At 41.8% G+C, this 25,380-nt stretch overlaps 3 protein-coding genes across 14 annotated transcripts in view; all 3 read left to right on the plus strand.

Moving 5' to 3' along the window:
* Positions 1 to 244: 244 nt before the first annotated feature.
* Positions 245 to 9,535, plus strand: LOC121613353 (tumor protein p53-inducible nuclear protein 2). Of its 3 annotated transcripts, none has more exons than XM_041946712.1 (4): positions 245 to 509; positions 4,596 to 4,971; positions 5,685 to 6,258; positions 6,375 to 9,535. In XM_041946712.1, the coding sequence occupies exons 2-4, from the start codon at positions 4,848 to 4,850 to the stop codon at positions 6,640 to 6,642; spliced, it is 966 nt and encodes a 321-aa protein (XP_041802646.1). In that variant the 5' UTR covers positions 245 to 509; positions 4,596 to 4,847; the 3' UTR covers positions 6,643 to 9,535. The 3 variants fall into 3 exon arrangements, with proteins under 3 accessions (XP_041802646.1, XP_041802647.1, XP_041802648.1); XM_041946713.1 differs by having other exon boundaries at positions 5,688 to 6,258; XM_041946714.1 differs by having other exon boundaries at positions 6,102 to 6,258.
* A 1,245-nt stretch (positions 9,536 to 10,780) lies between these two features.
* LOC121612625 (glutathione hydrolase 7) lies at positions 10,781 to 21,528 on the plus strand. Of its 3 annotated transcripts, XM_041945649.1 has the most exons (18): positions 10,781 to 10,924; positions 11,060 to 11,167; positions 11,923 to 12,078; positions 12,159 to 12,491; positions 13,643 to 13,869; positions 14,074 to 14,225; positions 14,336 to 14,453; positions 14,577 to 14,644; positions 15,191 to 15,264; positions 15,437 to 15,630; positions 17,113 to 17,200; positions 17,556 to 17,683; positions 17,792 to 17,880; positions 17,973 to 18,125; positions 18,250 to 18,364; positions 18,463 to 18,600; positions 18,772 to 18,871; positions 19,780 to 21,528. In XM_041945649.1, the coding sequence occupies exons 4-18, from the start codon at positions 12,272 to 12,274 to the stop codon at positions 19,950 to 19,952; spliced, it is 2,037 nt and encodes a 678-aa protein (XP_041801583.1). In that variant the 5' UTR covers positions 10,781 to 10,924; positions 11,060 to 11,167; positions 11,923 to 12,078; positions 12,159 to 12,271; the 3' UTR covers positions 19,953 to 21,528. The 3 variants fall into 3 exon arrangements, with proteins under 3 accessions (XP_041801583.1, XP_041801581.1, XP_041801582.1); XM_041945647.1 differs by having other exon boundaries at positions 11,923 to 12,491; XM_041945648.1 differs by lacking the exons at positions 10,781 to 10,924; positions 11,060 to 11,167 and adding an exon at positions 11,195 to 11,552 and having other exon boundaries at positions 11,923 to 12,491.
* Positions 21,529 to 22,135: 607 nt separating this feature from the next.
* Positions 22,136 to 25,380, plus strand: part of ncoa6 (nuclear receptor coactivator 6) — a 12,440-nt gene continuing 9,195 nt past the window's right edge. For 6 of the 8 annotated variants that reach the window (XR_006007156.1, XR_006007158.1, XR_006007157.1 and 3 more), the window contains exons 1-6: positions 22,136 to 22,215; positions 23,063 to 23,400; positions 23,873 to 24,028; positions 24,141 to 24,263; positions 24,532 to 24,660; positions 24,760 to 25,380. The exon at positions 24,760 to 25,380 is cut by the window's right edge and continues 207 nt beyond it. Coding sequence is in view for 5 of the 8 variants with exons in the window: in XM_041945602.1 (XP_041801536.1) it covers positions 23,103 to 23,400; positions 23,873 to 24,028; positions 24,141 to 24,263; positions 24,532 to 24,660; positions 24,760 to 25,380 (1,327 nt within the window). In the remaining 3 variants the exon portion in view is untranslated. The remainder of the gene's footprint in view (positions 22,216 to 23,062; positions 23,401 to 23,872; positions 24,029 to 24,140; positions 24,264 to 24,531; positions 24,661 to 24,759) is intronic. The other 2 variants (XM_041945604.1, XM_041945603.1) reach the window with 2 other exon arrangements.

Raw genomic sequence — 25,380 nt, forward strand, 5'->3', positions numbered from 1 at the left:
AGGGATGCTGAAAGTAAGAGCTGATCAGGGATCAGTCTCAAAGTGAAGTCCCTTTTTCCATCTGGGTGCAGGTTGACAGCTCCTCTCGCCCAGCCCCCACCCTGTTACCTAGAGGCCCGGCTTGTGGCTTGTGTAATATTCTGATTGGCTGGTTTGTTCGATGTGGGCGGGGAAATGGGCGTGGACGATCGTATTGTGATCTCACAATCAGCTGTTTTGTACGCTCTACATTCTGATCCGAGGATCAGCTGGAGGCAGCAATAAACAAGAGGAAAATCTGCAGCGGAAAAAATAGAAGAGATAAAAAAAAAGCTGCAGATATTATGATCTGAAAACATCAGTGTAATATTTTTACACGAAGCCCTTCTTCTAAGAAGAAAGCCTTTTATTTTTGTATAATGGTGTTTTAACTACCTCACTTAAAGAAAATCTAAAGCTATGCTTTAAGAATTGTCGTTTCTACTGTGTGTGAGATCTCGTTTACAACTTGAATAATATTGCAAAGGCAGGTAAGCTACTCTTTACTTTGCTTTAAACCTGATACTTGGTGTGTTTTTGTGTCAGTGTGCTCTCAAGAGGTGTCAAGCTACATTTGTCTCTGCCAGTGATACGGCTGCATTCCTCATATCTAAAGAAAATACCCGTCACATATCAGCCATTCGCTATTATTCGTGTAATCATTCCAGAATTGTGCAGCTTTGTCTGCCACACACTCATTTCGTGGGCTATCTGTGACTGCTCCGTAATGACCTATTATTAGGTCAAGAATAGCCTAGATTTGAAAGCAGCATAGCAGCACAAACCAGACGGTTTTTATTAGGCCGAGTCGACGTCCGAACCCGCAAAATGACACCAGCCCGGGTACATCTCACAGGACGCCAGCAGCCGCTGTTTTGTAAACTGCACCAAATGCTGATGTGGAGTCAAGCCGATGGCGGATGTTGATGTTTTTTTCTGGGAGGCGGACCTTTGAGGCTTTGCTTTTCTGCAAAAATAGCCACTCATGTTATTCTGTAAAATAACAGTGTCGTTGTATTGCCGGTGGCCCATCCAGTCGATGTATTTCGCACAGCGTCGCTGAGCCACAGCTGTCATTGCTTTGACCCTTCAGCTGTACAGCTTACACGGATAATTCATGTTTAACCTGGATCCCCTGCAGAAAGTCTCGTCCTCTCTCGGCCAGTCGGCTGTGGACAGCCTGAGGCCGATGTCGATTTTATTTTGGCTCCATGTTTTGTAAGGGTATCTTTGTGCATTTCAGATGTAAACATTGTTGCTGTGAACATTTTTTTTCAAAACATCAATGGGTTTCAACTCCGGACCATAACCGTCGACGGTAGCGACCATTCACATACGGATTCTTTTGTATAGCGTTGCAAAGGCTAGATTACAGAACACCCCATATAGGTCGCTTCTCATGATGTCTTACATTTTCGCTATGTTGGCGATTCAGATCCATTTTATTTTTCCTCCGGTCGCCAAATAGGCTGGAACCTCTCAGTCAGCGTCAGTGACGTGTGCAAGACGTCACAGGCGTCTTGTTTTCATTTCGTGAGTCCCCTCCCATCCGGCTCCACTCCGCCTACATTTTTTTTTTTTTTTTGAAAGACCAATGTAAAAAAAAAAGAAAAAATCCATAATTCAAAGTCCTTTTAATATTTCAGGATGTGCGATTTTGCCTCCAAACTCTTGTTTATAGTGTTGCGTTTGAATTAACACACAAAATAAGACCTGTCAGCGCTAATGATGACCATATAAGATTAAGGCAACATCTCGCAGCTGTAGCGTAAGACTTGGGGGGGGGGGGTAATTTTACATACATAAGCACTCACATTTGTCTCTCTGCTTTCTCACATGGGATAGATCTCACTTCAAAGAGAGAGATATTTATCAGTGTTTATGGATAATGCTTTCAGACAACATGCCATATATTCAGGAACTGTATCTTCCAGGAGACGTATCAGTGGTGGTTATTTTTGCTCTGTTAGCAGCATCAATAGCTATGTTTACATCAGTCAGATAGCCCCGAATTGGCTGCCAGGGACACCAAACTGATAAAAGTGTTTTATCACAGGAGTGCTGCACGTAGTCCACATTGAATGTGTGTTTTTTAGCAGGATGCCTGCCACACCTTTTGCAAAGCAACCCTCAGGCATCGCCACCAAAATTTTGTTTCTCGGGATTTATTTGTCACAGTCTCATGACTTAAGTTTCTGTTAGTTCAGGAATGCATTAAAACATTCTCATTATTGAGACAGGGCTGCAGCACTTCAGTTCAGACTCAGTCCATAGTGTCTTTTTGGATTTCCTTTGGAAAACCCCCACAATATAACAACCGTGGGCCTTTTCTTTATTTATTCACCTGGTAGGATTTTTAACACATGACCTAGAAAGGGATTTAAAATGAACTAATACAACCCAGAGCCATAAAAATACAGCTGAGAGCTTTCTATCCAGCAGGGTCATAGTGATTTTAATTATTTTTTAATTAAGCTTCTACCTTTGCAACCTTGTGCTCCGTTTTCTCCCCCTGTTCATTTGTCCCTCACTCTCTCTGGCTATTTTAAGCACACGTCCATGCAAACAGTCTCCTTGAGAGTGACCATATTTGTGAAACTTCTTATTATTTCATGTGACATAATAAATCTCAGGAGCATGTACTGTATGGTTGCAATTAGGATGTCTCTTCCCTCTGTGTTCCTGGTGGCCATGGTGATTCTCCAAATAAGGATAGAAAGTGTCAGCTTCCCAACGAGCATCCATGCATATCTCCTTCCATGTCTCTTAACTCGGTGTATAAATCTCACACCTTGTTTCACCTTTTAATCTGTGCTGCTTCATTATCATTAGCCTCTGTCATTTCTTGATCTACTCATTTAGTTGATAAAATAGTTAAATGTCTGCACCGCCTATCGGATTTCCATGAGAAAGACAGATCAGGCTGTGGGTCAAACAGACGGACTGAATTAGGGTATGATCTAGAATGTAGCTTTGAAACAAGAGTGCAAACAAATGAACATATGAATAAAAGCACACAAGAAGAAACCAATTTCACGTACAGTTCAAGAGGTATCTTTAAGTGTGTCAGCAAGTATTGGCAGAGGTTTGCAGTCTCTCCTCCTGCACTCTTACGGTTTAAGTAAATAAAAGTCAGCCTTTGAGCATGTAGGGGTTTGTCATGTAAGCGATGGCTGTTCAAACATCTGTTCAACATTACATCATCGTGTTAACAGCGAGGTCAGGCACTTGTCCTTTGCCTCAGTACCTTCTGTTCTAATGCCCCTGTCCTTCTTTGCATTTTAACATTGTGCTCACTCACTTTGTTCGACTTTGTGAGACTGTGGCTCTTTGTGTCGCCTCCTTCCACCTCCTCCTCCTCATCCTCTCTGGCCTGTCCATCTGTCCTGAGACTGTGATGATTGGTTATCTAAATTTCACGGGGGAAGGGAGTGCAGCTATTGTCCACCAGCTTCTTGCATGTTGATTTATTTCTACATAAAACACATTTTTATTTATAACCACCTACTGTAGCTCAGTGTTGCTCAGTCAAAGTATCTCACAGGTCATCACAGGTGAAAGTTTACATGGATATGTTATTTTATACACAGGCTGTATATATATCATATAGGAACTGCCATGCTGAAATCTCATGAGTCAGTTTTCATTTTTTTCCTTCTTAAATAAAGGATATACATTACATACTACTGGCTAGGTCAACGGTCTGAACTGTTGGGCCTGACCCCTTCAAAGCCTGTTGAATAAACTGAGGAATGCATTATCATCAAGCTTTAAAGCTGCTATAATCAATATTTCTATATTAACAACGGGTCAAATTACTGTGTGTTTCCCCATCTTTTTGGTCACTATTAGCATACAACTTCGCTGTTTAGGTTCATTCTTACTGCCACTCTCCTCAGTGTTGTTTCTGGACAGGGCAGACAGATGTTAGTAGTGAAAAAGCAGAAACTTAGCGACTAGCTTTAGACCATAGTGGAGCATTTAGCAGATAGAGAAGAGCCTGATGTTTCACTGAGGAGTTGGTGGAGACCAAAACAGAGGTAAAACAGATAGTGAAACATGACTCAAATGTTGCCTGCTGGATGTGTAAGTAGGCAACTGTAGGCTCACACATCCGTTGTATACGCTTTACTGAGTAATAATATGTCAGTGTTGTGTTTTTACAGCTTGTTGCGCTGCCCCCAGGTGGCCAGAAAATCCATTTCCTAATCTAAGATGCAAGCTATCCGGCCATATTCGAGTAGAAATTTAAACCTGTTTTAACGACCCATTGTTTGTGTCAACCTGTCATTACAATATAGGTAAAAATGCTTTTGAGGTTTGAGTCCAAACAATAGTTCCAACTTGTTGCAATGTGCCTTGAAATAACTGAGAGAGTACTCTTACCACACACATTGCTCACTTCTTGTGCTTATCTAATGTACCCTGACGAAGCAGTAGGAAATTAACCTAATATGTGACTTCTCCTTTTTTTAGATGTCTTTTCTAAGAAAATGTGTTGGCAGCGAAGCACCTTATCTTCTCATTGCCACTAACCACCCCTTTCTTTCTCTGTCTTGCTCTCTCTCTCTCTACAGGCCTTTGCTCCAAACCAAGTGAAACCTTACATTTGCACTAAAGAAGCCTGTCTAGTCCTGTTTGTCAAAACCGAGATCCAGCAAAGGGCTTCAATTGAAAAAAGAGACTCAAAAATTCTGACAAAGAATTGCATAAAACAGCAACAAGTGATACGTAAACACAAATAAGAAATTCAAAAAGGCAGCTACAGCTTTTTCTTTGTGGACAACAAAAAGCACCCGAGTCATCGATACTTGACAATACAGGTAGCCATGTTCCAGCGTCTGAGCAACCTGTTGTTTGGGGAGGTAGAAGAGGTGGCAGCTGAGCTGAAAGGACCCAACCCCTGTGTGACGGAGGCTGACGAGGAGGGATGGATGCTCGTCAACCTGCCTGGTGAGTCTAAACAGAGGGCTTGCAGTGGTGGCTTAACTGGATATTTCGGTGTGGCATTTTAGAGCCACACCAAACCACGAAATTCTAAAAATGTGTAGCTGAGAAATACCTCTGTTCTCTCTTGAATGTATATGCTACTAACATTTCTTAGAGTAGAAGTGATGATGATGATGGGGTGAAGAATCAGTCGGGGCGTGGTGCAACTACACTGATGCTCACCCATACAGCTGCCACACCAACAGTGTTGTCTGACAGAAGATGGAAACGCATAGTTCTCTGTGAACGTACATCTCCTTCCTCTTTGTTTATGATCTCAATCATGACAAAGGCATTTACTGAGTATGAAAATTTGCTTTGGTGTGTGTACAGAAGCCAACCAAACATCAAAAGTACCTCTCAGCAGAGTCAAGACAAACATTATGTCACTGACATAATCAAAACCTTAGAGGGTCAACACAACTAATGATGTGACTCTTTTATGTTTTGTGTTTCCTTACCCCCTCTTCCTCCCCTCCAATTTTTTTAAAACACCCTTACATTCCCCACACTGGTATGTGTGCGCGTGCGTATGTGATCCCTTAAAAATTGCCCCCCTCATCCCGCATGGCTTTTTGAAAATATGCCACATTTGCATCATTTTTGCAACCTCCTTCCTTAAACATTTGTCTTTATTGGCCGTCTCATCCCCGATCTCATCGCTGCCATGCGCTCAGAAGAATCTGACTGCATGATGCAAGCAAAGGATGAGACGGGAGTCCCACTGATTGCACAATCATTTCCAGATAGTAACCAATCAAATCATCAAGACACACATACGAGGACTGAATGCCCGGCCCCCATTCCCCATGTGCCTCACAAGCGCCGTAGGACACATAAAGGTCGGGCACGAGGTGCCGTAGCATCATCAGACCCTCTGTCTTGTCCGAGCGCTAGCCCGTCAGACTTGGGTGCCACTACACCTGTGACCCTGCCGAGACGGGCCAGGCTGTCCACGCCCTCCTCCACCCCGTCAATGTCTCCTGGCTCTGGAACTGAGTGTGGGGGCAGTGGGGGTAGCAGTAGGGCAGGCCCAGAGAGAGGCAGCATGGATGAGAGCTGGTTTGTCACCCCTCCCCCCTGTTTCACTGCAGAGGGAGCCACAGCGGAGGCCAGCCCGATGGAGGACCTGCTCATCGAGCACCCCAGCATGTCTGTGTACGTCTCCTCGAACAACTTGTCCATGGTCTCCAACAGCAACTTGTCTGTGCTGGGAGAGGAAAGCATTGTCAGCCTGGCGAGCAGCGTGAGGTGAGAAATTACGCTCTTTATGCAAACTGCACTTGACCTTCACCTGCCTTTTCAGCATCAGCATGACTATCACAACAATAACACCTACTCACGCAATTTTTTTTCTGCCCTTGCAGCAGAGTGGCCGAGCCAGCTGCTGCCCCCGCCACCCGCAGCAGTATGCCCACCAGGGTGAGCCGTGGAGCAGCTGCCCAGGCCGGAGCTCTGGCCAAGGTCACCCAAGTGGCCAGGGTCCAGCGTAGCAAAGCCCGCATCGAGCGGCGCCATCTGGGCCGCAATCGCATCCAACGCCAAAACCTCACCAGGGAGCAGGTCCCCCGCCACGCAGCTCACGCCAGAAACACCTTCCTTCACCAGCCCAGCAAGCGCAACTTCTGCCACTAAACTCCCCAGCAGCCAGGGGGCATCGTTTACTCTGAGGGCATTAGTAGTGCTTTGTCAACTCCAAGACACAAAAGATTAAATGTATTCACCCACTGCATATTTGATTTCATTTCTGCATAATATATCATATTACACTCAGATACCAGTAGACCAGTAGCTTTTTTGTTTTGGATAAGTCACAAACTGACTCCACCTGGTAGTTCCATGCCCCATTCTGCTGTTATGAACCAAGCCCTCTGAGTAGATCTGTGTAGATTTTTATTATACATATTGTCCATTGCAGTATCCAAACAACAAAAAAAAGTCTTCAAAATATTTATTCAGTTTGTACTTAGTAACAATAATGTCTGAAAACTACTAAAAGTTTAGCTCTATTGATTTTTTCTCCTATCTTAGTAAACTATTCTCTTTTCTTTTACTCTTTATCAAGCCGTTTTTTAAAACATATTCAGTAATTAAATCCCTCCCTCAAATATGTTGTTAAATTTGGGGATAATGATTGGAATTTAAACAGCCATGTGTACTTTAAGACCTTTCTGGTGGAAACAATGCAAGACAGAGACGAGTTAAGCCTCAGTATCTTAGATCTCCAGATCTTAGCAGAGAAAACAACTCATTGTGTCTTCGAAACTTTATTGTGCAGGTGATTTTATTTCTGTTTTTCAGAGTGGGTGGAAGGATATACCGTGTGTGACGAGTGAGAGAGGAAAATCATCATAGGAAACAAATGTTGTGATATTTCTCTCTTCTCACTTCGTGAAGGATGGGAGCACGTAGAGGATGGAGAGAGCATGAGCAAAACAGAGTAAAGAGTAAAAAGAAATCATCGAGTCACGATGAATTAGGACTAGATAGTACTAAAAGGAATGTGGTTAAGATGAAATGGTCATAGGGAAGTGTTATGTAACCCTCTGAGCAGCCCTTGTTTTGCATATTTAATCTGTGTTCCACTGAATGAGAAATGAGGCACCTTCTTTTTGTGAACATGAAGATTTGTGTTTATGGGCACCCATAACAGATGTATAAATAGAAATGCAAAGGAGTATAAATGGAGTTGAGGTGAAAGGATAAAGGGCTTGTCTTTGGGTTGCAGGGTATGGCAGGTTATAGTAAGTGCAGAGCGGTATTGATGGCAACTCTTTATTTTGTTTTGTTGTTTTCTGCTCATTTTGTCCCGTAAATTGTAGCATTATTTTCCAGTCTCTCCGTCTGTGTGCTTCCACCAAAGAAAGGAAAGAAAGCCTGTTGCTGTCGGGCAAAGACAAAGTACACATTTGGCTTTAAAAGACAACAAATAAAAAGAAATTGCTCCCTGTGGATCATACACAGCATATTGATCATTAAATGTGTGGTCTGTAAACTAAAGCAACGTGCCCGGCACACACAAGCCATTTTCATCCACTGTGTGTGCTGTGATCTTATGTTATCCATGTGAACACCAAAAAGAAAGTGCAAGCTATTGGTGCATCAGTTCCTTTCATTGTCACTGACTGCCCAGGAGGCAACTGTTGGGAGAAAGGGGGAGAAACGTCTCCTTAAAGCCTAACAACACCCACCTCTCCCTCACAACACATTCAGAACTATCATCTTGCTTATGGATGTGCAACCCATTGCTCTCTTACATCTGCTCCATTGCCATCTGTCCCTTTCTCATTAGCACATCCAGCACTAACAGAGTCCACTTAAAGATCTAGCCTACTGATATGTATTCAACAACAATAGTAAACAATGGTGCTGAAGTGTATACTAATGTTTGTAAATTATTTGAGACATGGATGTAAGTTTGCACTGTCATACATTTTTGTGAGTCGACGTTTTAGCGGTGTGCCGTGCGCTTGTTTTTTCTTTTGTGATATTTTGTTTTGCTTTTCTTTTTTGTTTTTGATTCAAATTGTGTGTGAGAAGGTGTACTGACACGTCAAATGCTAGAAACTCTTTAAAAAGACATGAATAATGGTCATTTATTTGTCTTGTAAATATTGCAAAAACAATTTATAACGCTCTGGTAGATGTCAAAGCCTCTCAGGACTTGTGTCCACAGCGTTGTGTCCAATGGGACTAATGAGAATCCTCTCTCTGCCTCACCTCTGTGCTCGTTATCAAATCAAGAGGGCATTTCAGTGGCCAAAAGTGTTTTTGCCCCAGCTTCAGTCTCATCTCTTTGAGATGCGACCAGCACTCGACTCAGAGTTGACGTGCCATAGGCAAACACTGCCCTCCAGAGGGTCCACTTAGCACAGCTCTAGCTGTATGGATGCTGGTGAGGATACAGTACAATGGTTTTAATACGATCTGTACTGGTGTGTTCAAAAGGACAGCTTGAGAGTCACTGGCTCCATTTCTGATTGTTTGGAAAGCTGAAATGTCTTGTCTCATTTAGATCTTTTAGATAAGAAAGACAAAGGATTTTCCCTTGAATCACATACCGCACATTTTTTGTTTCTGCCAATAATCCTATAAATGACTGTTTAATTCAAAATCTGTTAATATCTGTTAATTGATGATATAATTATGAATATGATTTTTTCTGTTTAAAGATGACTATTATGTATCCTGATTGATTCCTCTGAGTGGAGCAGTAGATGGATCTGAGGTGATGAGTGTAACATGCACACACACACGCTAACACAAAGCCATCTCTAAGTAGGCTTCCTCATTCGCCAGGGCTTAGCATTCTAACTGATCGTGTCTCCGAGGTTGAATTTGGTTTGCCTATTGTAAAATCGTATATACAGAGTGAAAACAGGGTAATAATGAGACAACGGGTGGAAGTGTGTGTGCATGCAAAATGTAAAGATCATCACAGATCCCCATCTGCCGCAACAAACCTGTCCAGTTTTCCTTATTTTCATTTCTTCCTTTCTCACCTGTGTCATGTAAAAAGGAAACATGCTCTCAGTATGGTGTGTGTGATTATTGAAAGGTGTGGTTTAACACTGAAAGTCATCCAACAATGGGGAGAGGGAGTGGTCACCAGGTGTGTCGAGCTTATATGATGTGGAAAAGGAAAGGATGGGGCAGGAGACAGAGAGTTTATATATAAAGAAAAAAAAGAAATTAAATGTATTATAAAAATACAATAGAATATGCTTGTATTTTCCCATATAGTTATTAGAACATTTGCTCACCAATAGGATGTTTTAAATGAAAGGCGTTGAATGTCTGGGGAGTTTCATATGTTTTATGTTGTGCCCTGAAATGATGGCAGCTTAAAAACACTTGGGTTTTGCCCATGTTACATCTCAATTAGTACGCCCCTCCCCACATAAAAATGAAATATATAGACATATAAAATTTGGTGTATCTGATATCTACAGTATGGTGATTGTGCCTTTCACTATTTCTGCATGGTTTTTGTGATGTACTGATTTTTCCATCCCCAAAGTGGACGGTTGTCCACTGACAGGCAAGACCTATGCAAAAATCAACGGATGGGTTTTCCAGCATCCATTCAGAAAACACAGGTACCCGCCAAAAAAACAACAACAATAAATACTCAGGTTAACACCTGAATCTTGTGTCATTATTTTCCTGTGGGAGAAGAGGAGGAAACGGGATTAGAGCAAAGACTGTGTGATCTATTGTCAGTGGTGGTATTCAGATACTACAGTAAAATTAGCAGTACCACAATGTAAAGGTAAAGTCTTGCAAATTGCACTTAGGTAAAAGCATTTAAGCGTTTATTAGTAAATGTTTACAGCATTATTTGCTAATTATTTCTAATGCATTTGCATGTCAAGGTCAAGAGGGCGCTAACTGTGACTAGTTCACATTTATTTGGGTAGTTAATTCTTAAATGATACACCAAATTTTGCAAGCCAGTCAAAGTAACTATAGCTGTCAAATAAGCCTAGTGGAGTAAAAACTACAATATTAGGTAAAGTAAAATAGACCATACGATAGAATGGAGTAGAAGAAGTAAAGGGGCAAAAAATGGTAGTACTCAAGCAAAGTACGAGTACTTCAAAGTTGTACTGAAGCAGGCTACAGTACCTGAGTAAATGTACTTCATTACATTCCACCACTGAGTGTTTACACCATGGGAGGAGGTGAGCAGATGGGTGTGATAATGAAGTGTAAATATTATTGGACTATTGTGCACAAGGTGGAATTATATTGGCTTAGAGTTGAAGTGAGAAGTTACAAGCAAGCAAACTGTGAGAAGACATGTAAGATCCGTACTAAATGAGAGAAATATTCAATAAGATCTGGCCTATTTTTGCAGCAGACTGGTCTGACTTGTGTTGTGGCGGATCTCTGACCTGTCTGTGGATTGAAGCAGGTAAAACAATTTCTCTTAAGTAGGTGGAGGAACAATGAAAGATTAAGGCTTCATGGGAGGGACAGAAGATTTGGAGATTTGGAGCAGAACTGCAATTAGCTATAATCTGTCTACCCACTTCACAAATACTCACAGAGAGACCTGTAGGGCCTGTGTCCTGGGGGATTTGTCACATAGACCACATCGGAAATGGCTTGAAGCACCTGTGCCTTAAAGGGGATTTGATCGCTTCTCTACTGTGAAGTAAGTCTGACATTGGTGCCTAGACAACAACGCAGCCATCAGCCGTATTTCCTTTGTGAATATGTGTAGTTTAAGAATATTTCCTCGCAATGTATACATGTAAATGATTCCCGATTGCTCTCGTTCTTCATGTCACGCCCAAAGCCGTGTCCAACAGTATGATCTTAAATTCCAGCTAGCTTTCCCCCGGACAAGTCTTACCGGTTGTCCTGAGCTGTAATACGAAGCCAGCTTCCCTGTCGTGTGGTGTCGTGATTCAGGAGCTCTTGTAGTCTTGGTGACGGAGAGCTTCACTCCCCTCCTCACTTCACCTGTCCTGACCAAAATCCGCTCTAACTCCGTCAGGGGTGATTTTTATTTGACAGCAAGTATTTTCCCGACAACGGTAAGTAACGCTAGCCTCGCCTGTTAGCTCTCTGTAGCCGCGCGGCTCGTTCAGAATTAACAGAAAGATGCGTTAGCTAGCTTGTGGGCAGCACACGCAGGATAGCAGGGGTTTGGCTCCGTGTTCCTGTTTTAAACGGTAATTATGCTGCTTTTAAAGATATTCGGTTATCAGTTTAGTTTAGTGCTTTTCTGCGCCATAAACAGACCGAGGCAGATATTAATGTCGCATGTCAATATTTGCGGTAGTCTCATGTTTGCCCAGTCTAATGCGCATGCAAGCTCCAGGCGAGGATACGTTGACGTCTGCTCCTCTAAGGAAAGTCCTTGTCTGAAGCTAGTTCACTTGCATGGTTTCTTATCTTCTGCAGGTGACAGCCTACATGACTGGAAAAATGCAGCATCATCGGGGCTGCACATCCCTGTCTTGGCCTATCAAAAATATTCTGTAAGAAGCTTGCAGTAAGAAAAACTACAAATCCCTGCAGGAGAATTGTAATATAAGGGGATATTACAGATTCCATCAGGTAGAAGTCATTCTTGAGCACTGCAGCAGCACTAGTGGTACATAAAAGTATGTTACAGTGATTTTTCATCTGGATGATAGTAGCAGGTGTGTGACTGATCACCAGATGTGACTGGGAATATGAACATCGTGGCCTAACTCCCTCACACCCTAAAGATAAAGATAAGTGTGTGACTGCGGGATCAACAGTAGCCATGCATAGCCCTGCGCCTGAAATCGTGGCAGGGTACCCAGGTGGATGTGTGGTGGATAAAGATGCCAATCCGGAGACAACCTTGGGTAGTGCCTACTCTCCAGTGGACTACATGAGCATCACCAGCTTCCCAAGGCTGCCAGAGGACGACGTGCTTTCAGGGGAAAACACCCTAAAATCACGCAAAGATGATGACAATGTCCTGAGTGAGCAGGACACAGGTGAGTCAGCAAGGTTAGACACAAGTACGACCAAATATACCCTCCACAGACACTATAGTCGTGTGTGTTGAGGTTTCCAGATGTGGATTCACGGAGCAGCAAATCTCCAGGAGTTGTTTTCACTACTGATTGTTTGTTTTAAATCATTTCTTATGCTTGGATTTGAACTAGGGCTGCATATAATAATCATTTTCATGATCAATTTTTTTTTTCTCAATTAATTGTTAAGTCTATGAAATGTCAAGCACAGCTTCCCAGAGCCCAAGCTGATAATCTCAAGTGACTTGTTTTGTCTGACCAAATGTCCAAAAAAGATACTCAGTTTGTCGTCATGTATGACAGCAAGTCTTCATGTTTTAGAAGCTGGGACCAGAAATGTTTGGGACACTGTGAAAAACACAAAGTAATAACAGATTGCTTTAGCAAATTAGCTGAGTTTGCCAACAGCTGTTTTACAAAGTGTTCCTGAGCCCATGTAGTAACATCCTTTATAAAGTCATGTGTTTCACAAAATAGTGAACCTCGCTTTATCCTCGCTTATGAACGACTGAACCTTTTAAGGATGTCCTTCATACCCAATCATGATACTATCACCAGTTAACAATGAACCTGTGGAATGTTCCAAACAGGTGTTTTTGGAGTGTTCCACAACTTTCCCAGTCTTTTGTTGCTCCTGTCCCAACTTGTTTGAAACATGTTGCTGCCATCAAATTCAGAATAAGCAGATATTTACAAAAATCAATTAATTTCATGAGGTCAAACATTAGATATACTGTCTTTGGACTGTTTCCAGTTGCGTGTAGGTCCAAAAGGATTAGCAAATTATCACATTCACACAGTGTCCCAACAAAATGAAAACAATAAAATAAGCAAATGAAAATTATGAAATCAAGTGATTAATAGATTACCAGAACAGGTTTTGTTGTATTTTTGTCCATCAGATTTGAGCTACGTAGGTGATACTTTGTGGATAGCATGCATGCGGATTGGAGAATGCGGTTTTGTCCACCAGTAGGCCACTTAAACGGACTAATGTTTGAATGGAGTATAGTGTGAGAGAACAGAGCACTTATTTGAATGTATCAGAAACTGTGGTGGTCCTGCTCTTTTTTGTTCAGTCTATGCCTTTTGGTTTATGTTATTTATCACAGACCCAGATCTGTTCCTGAAGTCGGCTCGACTCCAGCGTCTCCCCTCTTCAGCCTCGGACCTGGCTAGCCATGATATGGCATCCCTGCGGGAAACCACCACAGACCCCTTTACAGAAGACTGTGCCTGCCAGCGAGATGGACTGACAGTCATCATCACAGCCTGTCTGACCTTCGCCACGGGAGTCACTGTAGCTCTCATCATGCAGATCTACTTTGGAGACCCTCAGGTAGTGTTGTATGTGTGTTATCTGCGGCTGTTCTGTTTTGGACTATGTTGCAATAATGTTGCTTTTGTCAAATAATTACAGGTGATTATGAGATTATAAATAACTCTGCATGGTCCTGCACTGCCCTCCCACACAAGCTCAAGTCAGTTCAAAGGCATGCCAACAATCTCCACCTTCCTGCTTTGTTCTACTATCTCTTGTAAGGTCTTTAACCAAGGAGCAGTGGTGACAGATGTGGCCCAGTGTACATCCCTTGGCTTTGGCATCCTGGGGAAACAGGGGTCCAGTGTTGACGCTGCCATCGCTGCTGCCCTCTGTTTGGGAATTGTTCACCCTCACACCTCTGGTATTGGAGGGTGAGTGAGAGAAACATATTCATCTCTTCTAAACAGGAATACCGCTGAGGTTCTTAAACGTGTTTAAATATGAGTACAAAGCCAACTTTGTGCTCTGATCTGCTTTTTAGTGGTGGAGTCATGTTGGTTCATGACATCCGGAAGAATGAGACGAGGGTCATCGACTTCAGAGAGACAGCACCATCTGCCATCCAGGAGGGGATGCTGCATACAAACCTTGATCTAAATGTAAGTCATTTGTTTTGGTGTATCCTTATTGTAACAGTGGGATTTGTCATCTTTTTGTTTATTTTTGTTCTTGTTTAGTGCTGTGGTAACTGTGTGCACTCTGTCCTCGCTGTTGTGTTTCAGCCTGGCCTGTTGGTGGGAGTACCAGGCACACTCAGTGGGATGCATCAGGCATACCAGCTCTATGGCAGGTATGGTAGCTGTTATATATTACTATTTTTATTTGTTCAACATCATGAATAGTTGTAGTTCTGCTCTCTGGAGATTACACCATTCTTTGATATTGTTTGTTTTGTTTTGTGACAGCATCTCAAATGCCCCTCACAGTAAAAATAGAACAGAATGTATTATATTATTATTCTATCATAAAAATAGCCAAAGCTTGTGTTTCAGGTCTGACGAAGCCCGTGGCTTGTCTCAGTGTTCAGTGCTAAATGACTGAGGTCTCATAATGAAAGTATCGCCAGCTGTGTTAAAAGAAAAGCAGGATGTTGGGCTGCAATTACTCTGATGCTGTGTAATTATCATGATCCTGATCCCTCCGCTGGACGATGTTACAGAGCAAACTAACTTGCTTTATCAATGCCTGGAGATTATGTGAGAATATATTCTGAATTATCATCTTGGAACATAATCTCTTTAAAAATAAGGAGTTCTGTTGGTATATGTTTAGATATATATTTTTAACATTTGTAAATGTTAAAAAGCCAATCTTTCATGACATTTGAATTCCCCAGAATGCCTTGGAAGGATGTGGTTACCATGGCAGCAGATGTGGCCAGAAATGGATTTAATGTTACTCACGACCTCGGTAGGTATAGTGTAATGTGGTGGTACAAATCGCTGGGTCGTCACTGTCACTGATGACACTGCTCCTGTGATTACAAGCGTTATCGCCTGGCCTCAGATTCCTGAATAACACAAGGTGAAGTCATGTGAAGATTAGGTGTGATCCCATCTGCCTTTCCTCTCTCTCTGTCTAGCTGAAGCGCTTGCTAACATTAAGGACCAAAACATGTCAGAATCATTTCGGGATTTGTTCCTCCCCAACGGCCAGGCTCCTCTCTCTGGACTGTTCACCAGACGTCTTGATTTAGCAGCCATCTTGGATGCTGTTGCAGTGAAGGGGATATCGGAGTTCTACAGTGGAAACCTGACGCAGGAAATGGCAGTAGCAGTAAGAAAGATTTTTTTCCCCTCTCCAACTATGATTATATAAGTAGTCATAAATTCTGCATAGCCTCCATGGGGAGTCATTTTTACTAGTCAAACACAAAGTTCCTGTTGTACTTTCGGCAAGGCTTTTTACATTTTGGCTCGGGTGATGCAATAATTCATGCTGTCATATCAAGACAACATAAAGGTGTCAGTTAATTACTACTCACAGTTCTGTTGTCCAGAGCAAATATTTAAAGAGAGTATTTATTAATTACAATAATCTCACAATACCATTATTTTAAGGTTTGATCATTGTTTCAGATTTTCAAAATATAGATGTCAAATGTATATGGGTACAGAATTTATTCTATATATTGTATAAAATGACTGTATGTTACAATATTATAAATTATGTGCACAGTGGCTGCTTCATTGAGTACACCTGTAAGGTCTAATGCAATGCAACACAACTGTTCTGCCATAAAGTCTACGTTTATTTATAAATGTACATTTTTGTACAGTTTTGATCATTAAATCACCTGTTTAATGGTGTTGCTGTACTCAACTGTGTTACACTGAGAGATGTTGCAAATATTCTGTAAAAAAATGTGAAATGCCTCTCAACATAGTGTAGTCCATTACGTGACCTCAATAACGAACACGAAGACCACGTCAACAAAAACATATTTGTTCTATTTGTTCCAGTAGATAGTGCAGGTGTACCCTGTACAGTGGCCACTGAGTGTATCTCTGGGAGAGTAGATTTATTCACTGCTGTTGAATATCACTGCTGTCTGTTAGTAAGCAACAAAACACAAATACAATATAAACAACACAGTGATCAAATATAGTGTAAACGAAGAATGTGAAAGGAAACATTAAAAAGGGAAAACAAAAACTCACAAATTGAACCATTACAGACATATCAACACATCACATCGTGATATAACGCAATGCAGTCTGACAACTCCTTCAAAAATGACCATATAGCCCCTCTATGACAAGGTGTAGGTGTAATCTTAAATTGAGGTCACAAAAGTCTGCTGGCCTGTTTCATTGAAACAAATTTTTTTTCCATGAAACTTGAACCATGCGATTCCTCCATATCAAAGTTGTGGCACATGAATGAACATAACCTATTTTACACCAGCATGCGGCATTTGTACTCTTGTTGCAAATTTCAGTGTTTTAATTTAAAGGACCCTTGTCTTTTAATTTTGAGAAGAGAGTAACTCAGTCTTAAAGACACACACAACTAAACTAGTATTGAACTACACATGACAGACAAACAGAGGTCAAACCAACTCATGCTGTCATTTAGATTATCTGGATATTATTTGAACAAATACATTTGTGAGTTTAGTAGGTAAATGAGTTGTATTTAATATCCACTGCGTGTCAGACGTTTTTTACAATAACCTGACCCTGGTAGTGATGGCAGTGCCCAGTGCGAAGATCACTCATCAACTTTGAATTGAAACGCACTATGCATTTTTAACAGGTGCAAGCAAAAGGTGGAGTGCTCACAGAGGATGACTTTGGAAACTACAGCACGGTCTTACAGCAGCCAGCAGAGATCACCTATCAAGGTAAATACTTGTGTTATTTACATTAGAGCTGTTAGAGGAAGAACCCATACATTAGTGTAAAACTCACCTGACCTGACTCATAGATGTATGGCAACTAATGACTTCACACAGAAACTGCTAGATGTTTAGCTCATTGAGGACATATATACTTTCACATATACTTTCCTTTGGCACACCAAGAAATGTTTTATTGTGACACTCAACTATTGCAGTTTTCCTTTTGCCATCTACTCATCAGTTTCATTTTTAATGATTATCTTTTTTCCATCATATTTTATTTTGCCACTAAAATGATTCCATTTCACAGCAGAAATCATCAAATTTTCAATCATGTGATTTGTTGGTGTTTCTGAAGGACACCATGTGATGGCGGCCCCGGCCCCACACGCAGGTGTGGCCTTGATTAGTGCTCTCAACATCCTGGAAGGCTACAACATCACCAGCCAGGTTCCCAGGAACAGCACCTATCATTGGATTGCAGAGGTATTGTATGATCTGTTTCACTGCTATGCAGCAGAGGTGGTATGCAAAGTGCTGTAATTCATGTTTTTGTTTTTTTACCTAAGTGTTAATTTTCCATTACTCTCGCAGGCTGTAAAGATATCTCTTGCCATGGCAAGTGAGCTGGGAGACCCCATGTATGACAGTTCTGTCTCAGAGATTGTTGCCAAGATGCTGAGGTACAGATTGTCAAGTATATAATGTAGGTATCCATCCTTATTCAGTAAGGTATTTACATTTAACCCTACCCTTTGTTTTTCCCACCTCCAAGTAAATCACAGGCTTCCCTGCTCCGCCAGATGATCAGCGACTCTCAGACCTTCCCTGTCAGCCATTACACTCAATCATTTACCTTGGAGAAGGGTGCAACATCTGCCCAAGTCGTGGTCATGGGCCCAGATGACCACATCGTGTCCGTCATGAGGTATGTCGTGCTTTAATTGAACTGCTGTTGCACATTGTTTAAGCAAATCCCAGTGCGTGTTAAGAGTGGATTGATATCACAGGAAAACTAAGACGAGCTTCCTTTCCACTTGTATGTGTTTCAGCTCTCTTAACAAACCATTTGGCAGTGGCATAGTGACTCCTTCGGGAATCCTCTTGAATAGCCAGATCCTGGACTTCTCCTGGCCTAATAAAACAAAGAGCTCGTCACCTAACCCTGTAATTGTTCACTTTTTCTTTGTTTAATTGATTGCAGTATAGATCGATTTCTTATAGCTGCTCTTAGTCCTCATGGCGTTTGTCTGCTTTTGGTGTAGCATAACCTCGTCAAGCCTGGGAAGAGGCCCATGTCCTTCCTGATGCCCACAGCAGTGAGGCCTGCCGTTGGCTTATGTGGAACATATGTAGCCATTGGATCCTGCAATGGAGAGAGAGCTCTCAGTGCCATCACACAGGTTATTCAATGAGTGGAAGTATTTCTTAAATTCATGATTGTTATTGGTGTTTTAGAAATATATTTTTCTGTGTTCCTGTCCAATCAACCAAACACTACCAATGTAATTCGTAACAATTAATAATTTATGTGTGTGTTTTCATATCTCACTCTGGTTTCTGATCCTTCACAGGTGCTGATGAATGTTCTGTCTTCGCGTAAAAACATGAGTGACAGCTTAGCGTATGGAAGACTTCACCCACAACTGCAGCCCGACACCCTCCTGGTGGACTGTGAGTTTTTCCTACAGATCTGTTGTGTTCTTTGGTCCAAATATAACAGAGTCTCTACAAAAACTATGATTGCAGTGCTTCAGGCAGATTGACTTTCCAAGATGAGTAGCTGGGAAGGCAGCAAGTACATCTGCTGTCATCAAAAACAAACATGGCTGGTGTAGGTTTTACCATGACAAATAATGGAAAATAATGGAATAATAATAATGGTCACGTTTGGTCAATTTTGACAGCCCTAACCATGACACAGTAAAATGCCTTCCTGAGTTCCGGTATTGTGAAAAGAATAAGCTTCTGCAACTTTAGTGGCAGGTGGATAAAAACATATGTTTTGAAATGCTGTAATTTTTTATAAATAACATATTGTACTTCTTTTAGCATATTTTTTCATGTTTTATAGTCAATGTATGCTTCTAGACTTGCAGTGCTTGCTTGTTATTTTTCTACTTATTATGTTTGTTGTTATGCAAACACCAAACCAACTTCCTCGCATGCGAAAAACTACTTGTCAGTAAACCGATTTTGAGACTGATCCCAAACGTCACGTTTCTTGCTGGCTCCAGGAATGATAGAAATTCATTTCTGGTACATTGCCACAGTGACTCAGTAGAGAGCACAGATCGGAATGTTTTAGATCTGGCTGAGATCTAAATATAATCTGAGTACTTCGTCAGTGGCTTCTGGATGTGTCCTTAGTTTTAAACATGATATTCTGTGACCCCCTAGACTGCCAATCCTCATAGACATACAATCCAAACACACCATGATTGCTCCACCTGCTGTGTGAAATCACTCTGAATGTTATTTTCCTTTGCCACATAAACATTGCATTTGAGTACCAGGAGTAAATGTGACCTTATTCAGTTTGACATGTGTCAATCCTTTCACTGTCTCTTCCTCTCATACAGCTGAATTTCTAGACGAAGATATGGAGCTGCTGCAGGCCAAAGGTCACAAGGTGGAGAGGATAGACGTTCTCTCATTAGTGCAGGGCACCCGGAGAACCAATGACCTCATCATTGGGGTGAAGGACCCACGTAGTGCTGATGCCTCGGCCCTCACTATGTCCAATATGCCCTAGTGCACCCCTCCTTCCCCCATACTTACACTTAATGAAGAAAGCATAAGAGTAACACTGCATGATTGATGGTTAGCGAGGGAGTAAGGAGGCTCCTCGTCAGCTCAAGTTCATGGCAAAGTATTGTTGTTTGACAAAAGAAGTTAACAAAAAGACAAGCAGCTTTGTCTGAGATTGCCTTGAAGGGATCTGATATGGATGCTACAACTAAACTAAAACTACAAACGAACACCATCTCACATGCTCTGTCTCACAGCCTCAAGCAATGTTCAGTCCTAGTGTGTAGATAGTGTTACAAAATGTCCATCCCTTAACGGCATCAGTCAGAGTCTGCAGCCTATATTATGCAGAGCAGGACAGCGAGATGTAAATCATGTTCATAAAGTCAGATCTGATGCAGTCCAGTTCCACTTAATAGACTGAAGAAGTTTAGAGCGGATTTACTGAGTGGATTTGAGAAAAACAAAATGGAGTGTGTGAGAGTGACTTTTGTAGCTATCTTCACAAAGTTGAGCGACAGCTAGTTTTTGGCCTGTGCGGTACTGAGCCAGACATTTGTTACACTCTAAATATAGGAACATTTATGGTGAAGGGATTGATTTGGTGCAAAAATGTGCAGGCATGAAAAAAGTAATAATGCTGCACAAGGAAGCCACCTCTAACTACACACATGTGGTTGTTAGTGTGTTCGACCCACCTTTCTACTCTTCAGTTCTTCCACTGCATTTCACAATTATTCCAAATACCACAGGACAACATGTGGAATGGTGTAGGTAATAATATTTGAGCCTGTGATTAATTCTTGCATTGTCACACCTGAAGTAGTCTATTCTAAACTGAATGCAGAGGCTAAACCATTTACTCTCTTGCTCTTTAAATGGTGTGTAACTGTGATTAGATGTTGTGTGTTACAGCTGCTGGAGTTTTAACTGTTAAGAACAATCAATGGCTCTGTAGGACCATGTTAAGACATCTCAGTTGATTTCCTTTAACAAGAGCATTTGCTTCAGTTTCACAGGTGTTAAATATTACTAATGGCAGAATAAGTGTATTTAAATCCGTAATTTAAGGGGTTTTAGTTGTTGCACATTTTAGCTTTCTTTTAAAGCTTGTGGCTACTTGTTGTTAGAATGGAATGATCTGATACTTTACAGATGGATTGAAGGTAATCTGTCTATTTTTATATGAACATTTGTTGGGCTGTATACATTATTTCTAATGTTGTAACACAATGCAGTCAATCAGCATATTTTAAGGCTTATGTTTATTTTTTGTGCATTTGTGTCATCATTTTTGGTCATATATTTAAAGTTGGAACCAATGGTTTTTGTAAAGCATTGCATTCTAAAAGCGGTTTTATCTAATTCAAGAATGGCCAATGCTGACGATCAAACACGTTCTTAACCTTATTGTCTCTGTTGGGCACTAGTGCAATATGACTGTTGATGCTTGTTTCCTGTACTGTAGAGTACTTTGCCTTAAGGCACGCATCTGCACAACACCCGATATCTGATTTCATGTGCATTTGTATCTGATTTCAATAAAAATCAGCACTGTCCAAACCCAAGAAATAAAATGTTTGCACACATCGCTAAAGAATGTTTGCTTCTTTGTTCCTTCATGCAGTGCGTGTGCTTTTGGTGCATCTGACCTCCTGTGGAACAAGTGTCTTCCAGACACTGAGCTTTAGGCTTTTGGGTTACTGGACTTTCACATCTCAGCCAAAAAAATTTACAAACTCCACATTGCCAACTTATTTAATGTTATTATTGATAAATGGTAGTTTCCAAATGCACAGTGCAACAAAAATTCTGGTGCATATAGTTAGAGGCGGTGCAACGATTAAAGTCAGTTGCGTTATTTCTTTGGATCCTTGGCCACAAAGACCACAGAAAAATGTAAATCTTGAAATTTTTCAGAAAACTAAAAAGGCTTAGGGACATGAAAACACATTTTCCTTTAAATGGAAAATGAAAAAGGCTTTGATTTCAGACAGGTGATGTTTGGAGGAAACGTAACTGGATTTGATTTTAAAATACTTCATGTTAATTCTTGATTATTACTTAATTATTTTGTTTTATTCAGAAGGACGGTCCATCTACTTCCTCAACTGAGATTTTATTTTGCAAGGCGTTAGCGGAAGCAGTATTTTTTGCGCTGCTAGCTTGACGTTTCTGATTCTGACTTGCTTGTGATTCATGTTTTGTTAGCTAATCTGGCTAGCAGATGTCGACTGGCTAAACTTATTTTCAGATGAGTATATGCGGTAAGCCCTTTGCTTTTCTCATTCGTGATTTACTGCTGATGATATGTAACAAGTTCAAGCTAACAAATTGGGAAGCTAATAGGTTGTGTTTCAATGCATTCATGATGAATTAACTGCAATGCTGCCCAGCTAACTTAGCTAACGCTTGCTAACTGGAGCTTTCGGAGAAGCTATGAGGAACCGCCTTGACATTAATGTTATACTCTTTCCTAATGCGGTGGCCGATAGAAACATATTAATTTGTATTGTAAGTGCTGTTCATATCTGCATGAAAATGCACTAAAACTTGGGATACGGGATATTCATGTTGTCCCTGCCGACTTTGATATCGTTGCGTTAGCTTGCATTTGCGATAAGGCCTGTGTTACTGCTGGGTCGATCATGTTAACTTAGCTGGCCACCGGTTATGGAAGTGAATTTATACAATATCACGTTATTCGGCACGAATGCAAACCACACTGCAGTTAAGATACCTCGACAGCCAACAGTCGCTTTTGTAATTCTTTTTCACAAGTCTATTGATATAAGTTTAGCTTCGTGGGTCACTGTGATGTTACTAATGTATAGGGGTGTTGTTAACGTTAGATTTAACGTTACCGTGATAATGTTAACTACGTATTTGACGTGGATTTACAACAGTAAAGACTTTTTTTGACCTCGTCTCACCCGAAGCTTACAATGTTCGTTTACCTGTAACCTTGCAGCCACCTATTTATTCGATTCATGTCACTATTCAGTACTCCAATGCTGATTGTATCCACTGTACTTTGTCACCTCTGTCCTTAAGTGCAACACTAATAGTTTATAGGATGGACGAGTGATCTGTCTCTCTCTCCGGCAATTTCAGCATAAAACGGTTGGAACGCCACTCCTAGTTAGAGGGGAGGATGGCGCATCGACATATCCCGCCTCAGCTGTCCCAGAGGACAGAGGACCTGGAACCTGATAATGATTCCGACAGGGACTCTGGTGTTGGGGACGATGCAGGGGAGGATGCTGACAGTTGCCAGGGAAGCACAGTAACGGAAGAGGAGAAAGTCAACAAGCAAGATGGCACGGAAGAAAACCCTGGGGAGGGAGAAGATTTTACAGTTTTTGTTGCCTTCCAAGGGAATATGGAGGATGAGGATTTCACACAAAAACTTGACACTATCCTCAGTGGGATACCAAGCATGATTGATATGGGTTAGTTAAATGTTGTCCAACTTGTTATTTGTGGGGAAAAAACAGTACAGGTGGTTTTTGCAAATCGTATACTTATTTAGACACTTATAAGATATTAGGACCTACTAATATACTTCCATTGTTTATTTTGTGTTCCATATTTGTACCCAATTTAGATACATTTGTAGAGATTTGTTTTCACGTTCACATTAAAAAAATCTCTTATTCTTTTCATCAGTGTCAGAATATCTGACATGCATCTGCTTTGCTTTCATAGTTGTAAAACAGGTGCAGTGAGGCTGCATACGATTTACAAGTACTGAAAATGTTTATTGGAATCAGACTCCTAATTCTATGTAGTATTTTATATTCGAGGAGCAGTTATGTGTGCCCATATTTTCCTTGTCTTTTTGTAACCCATAGTCTAGATTTTTTTTTCCATCTTGTATACACTGTAATTGCAACTTGCATCCTTTCATTGTCTGTCTTTTAGGCTCTGAGAGGCTGCAGCCACAGCATGTGGAGCCATGGAACAGTGTGCGGGTTACCTTCAACATTCCTCGGGATGCTGCTGAGCGACTTCGACTGTTGGCCCAGAACAACCAGCAGCAGCTCAGAGACCTGGGGATTCTCTCTGTGCAGATAGAAGGTACAGCCCTCAAACCCCTTGTCACTTCAAAATAAGATGGAAGAAGAAATATTTTCTCCATCTGTGGTACTTCAAAATAATTGCAATAAATGTTCCCTCTATTGGTGTTCAGGGGAAGGGGCCATCAATGTAGCTGTGGGACCAAATAGGGGACAAGAAGTCAGAGTGAATGGACCAATTGGAGCACCTGGCCAGATGAGAATGGATGTCGGCTTTCCAGGCCAGCCTGGTCCAGGTAGTAGCTTACTGAAATTCATTTCAAACACACATGCATTCATAAAGACATGTAATAAAAAGGTACAAAGGCCAAAATTAGTTGAATGTATTGCTATGCTGGTTTAGTTCTTGTTTTTCCTGTGTCATTAAAATTCAGTAATCACTCGTTTTTAATCTGTGATATTATTACAGTAATAATATGTTTTTGTTTAAGTTTTAGTCACTTGGTAATATTGGGTATTTGGCTGTTAATACATGATGATTTAACATGCACATATTTCCATAAGGAGGGGTGAGGATGACTAATCCACCAATGGTTCCCCCTGGGGCTGGCATGGCAGGTCAGGCTATGGTACCAGGCAGCAGTGGACAGATGCATCCCAGGGTTCCGAGACCACCTTCACAGACAGGTTCAGGTCTTTATTGCTTGTACGTCAAATAATACATGTTGTAATTTTGAATTTTGTTCAGTTTTGACAGTGTAATAATAGAAAAGCTGCATCTTCCTCTTACAGATGTGATGGATCCAATGATGCCAGGTATGTCGGTTCAACAGCAACAGCAACTTCAGCACCAACAGGCTGGTCCCCATGGCTCAGGCGCAATTCCTCCTCAGGCTGCCCATCATATGCAGGCTCTGCAGGCCGGGAGACCGCTCAACCCTGCTGCACTGCAGCAGCTACAACAACAACATCACCAACAGCAACAGGCCCAGCAGCAAGCTCAGCTCTCCCAGCTTGGACCTAGACCTCCATTCAACCCACCAGGTCAGATGGCGGTGCCTCCTGGCTGGAACCAGTTGCCCCCTGGAGTGCTCCAGCCACCAGCCGCCCAAGGAGGCCCTGCCTGGAGAAAGCCCCCACCTCAAGCCCAAATGGTTCAGCGCCCACCTTCTCTTGCCACAGTTCAGACTCCCAGTCACCCTCCGCCCCCTTACCCATTTGGCAGCCAGCAGGCTGGGCAGGTATTCAATGCTATAGGACAGGGCCAATTACAGCAACAACAGCAGACAGGAGTGGGTCAGTTTGCCGCACCCCAGCCTAAAGGCCCACAAGCTGGCCCGGGTGGTGTCGCAGGACCGCCCAGACCCCCTCCACCGCTCCCACCGACTTCTGGACCACAGGGTAACCTCGCTG

The sequence above is a fragment of the Chelmon rostratus genome, chromosome 10 (genome assembly GCF_017976325.1).
Source record: "Chelmon rostratus isolate fCheRos1 chromosome 10, fCheRos1.pri, whole genome shotgun sequence".
Classification (NCBI taxonomy): domain Eukaryota; kingdom Metazoa; phylum Chordata; class Actinopteri; order Chaetodontiformes; family Chaetodontidae; genus Chelmon; species Chelmon rostratus.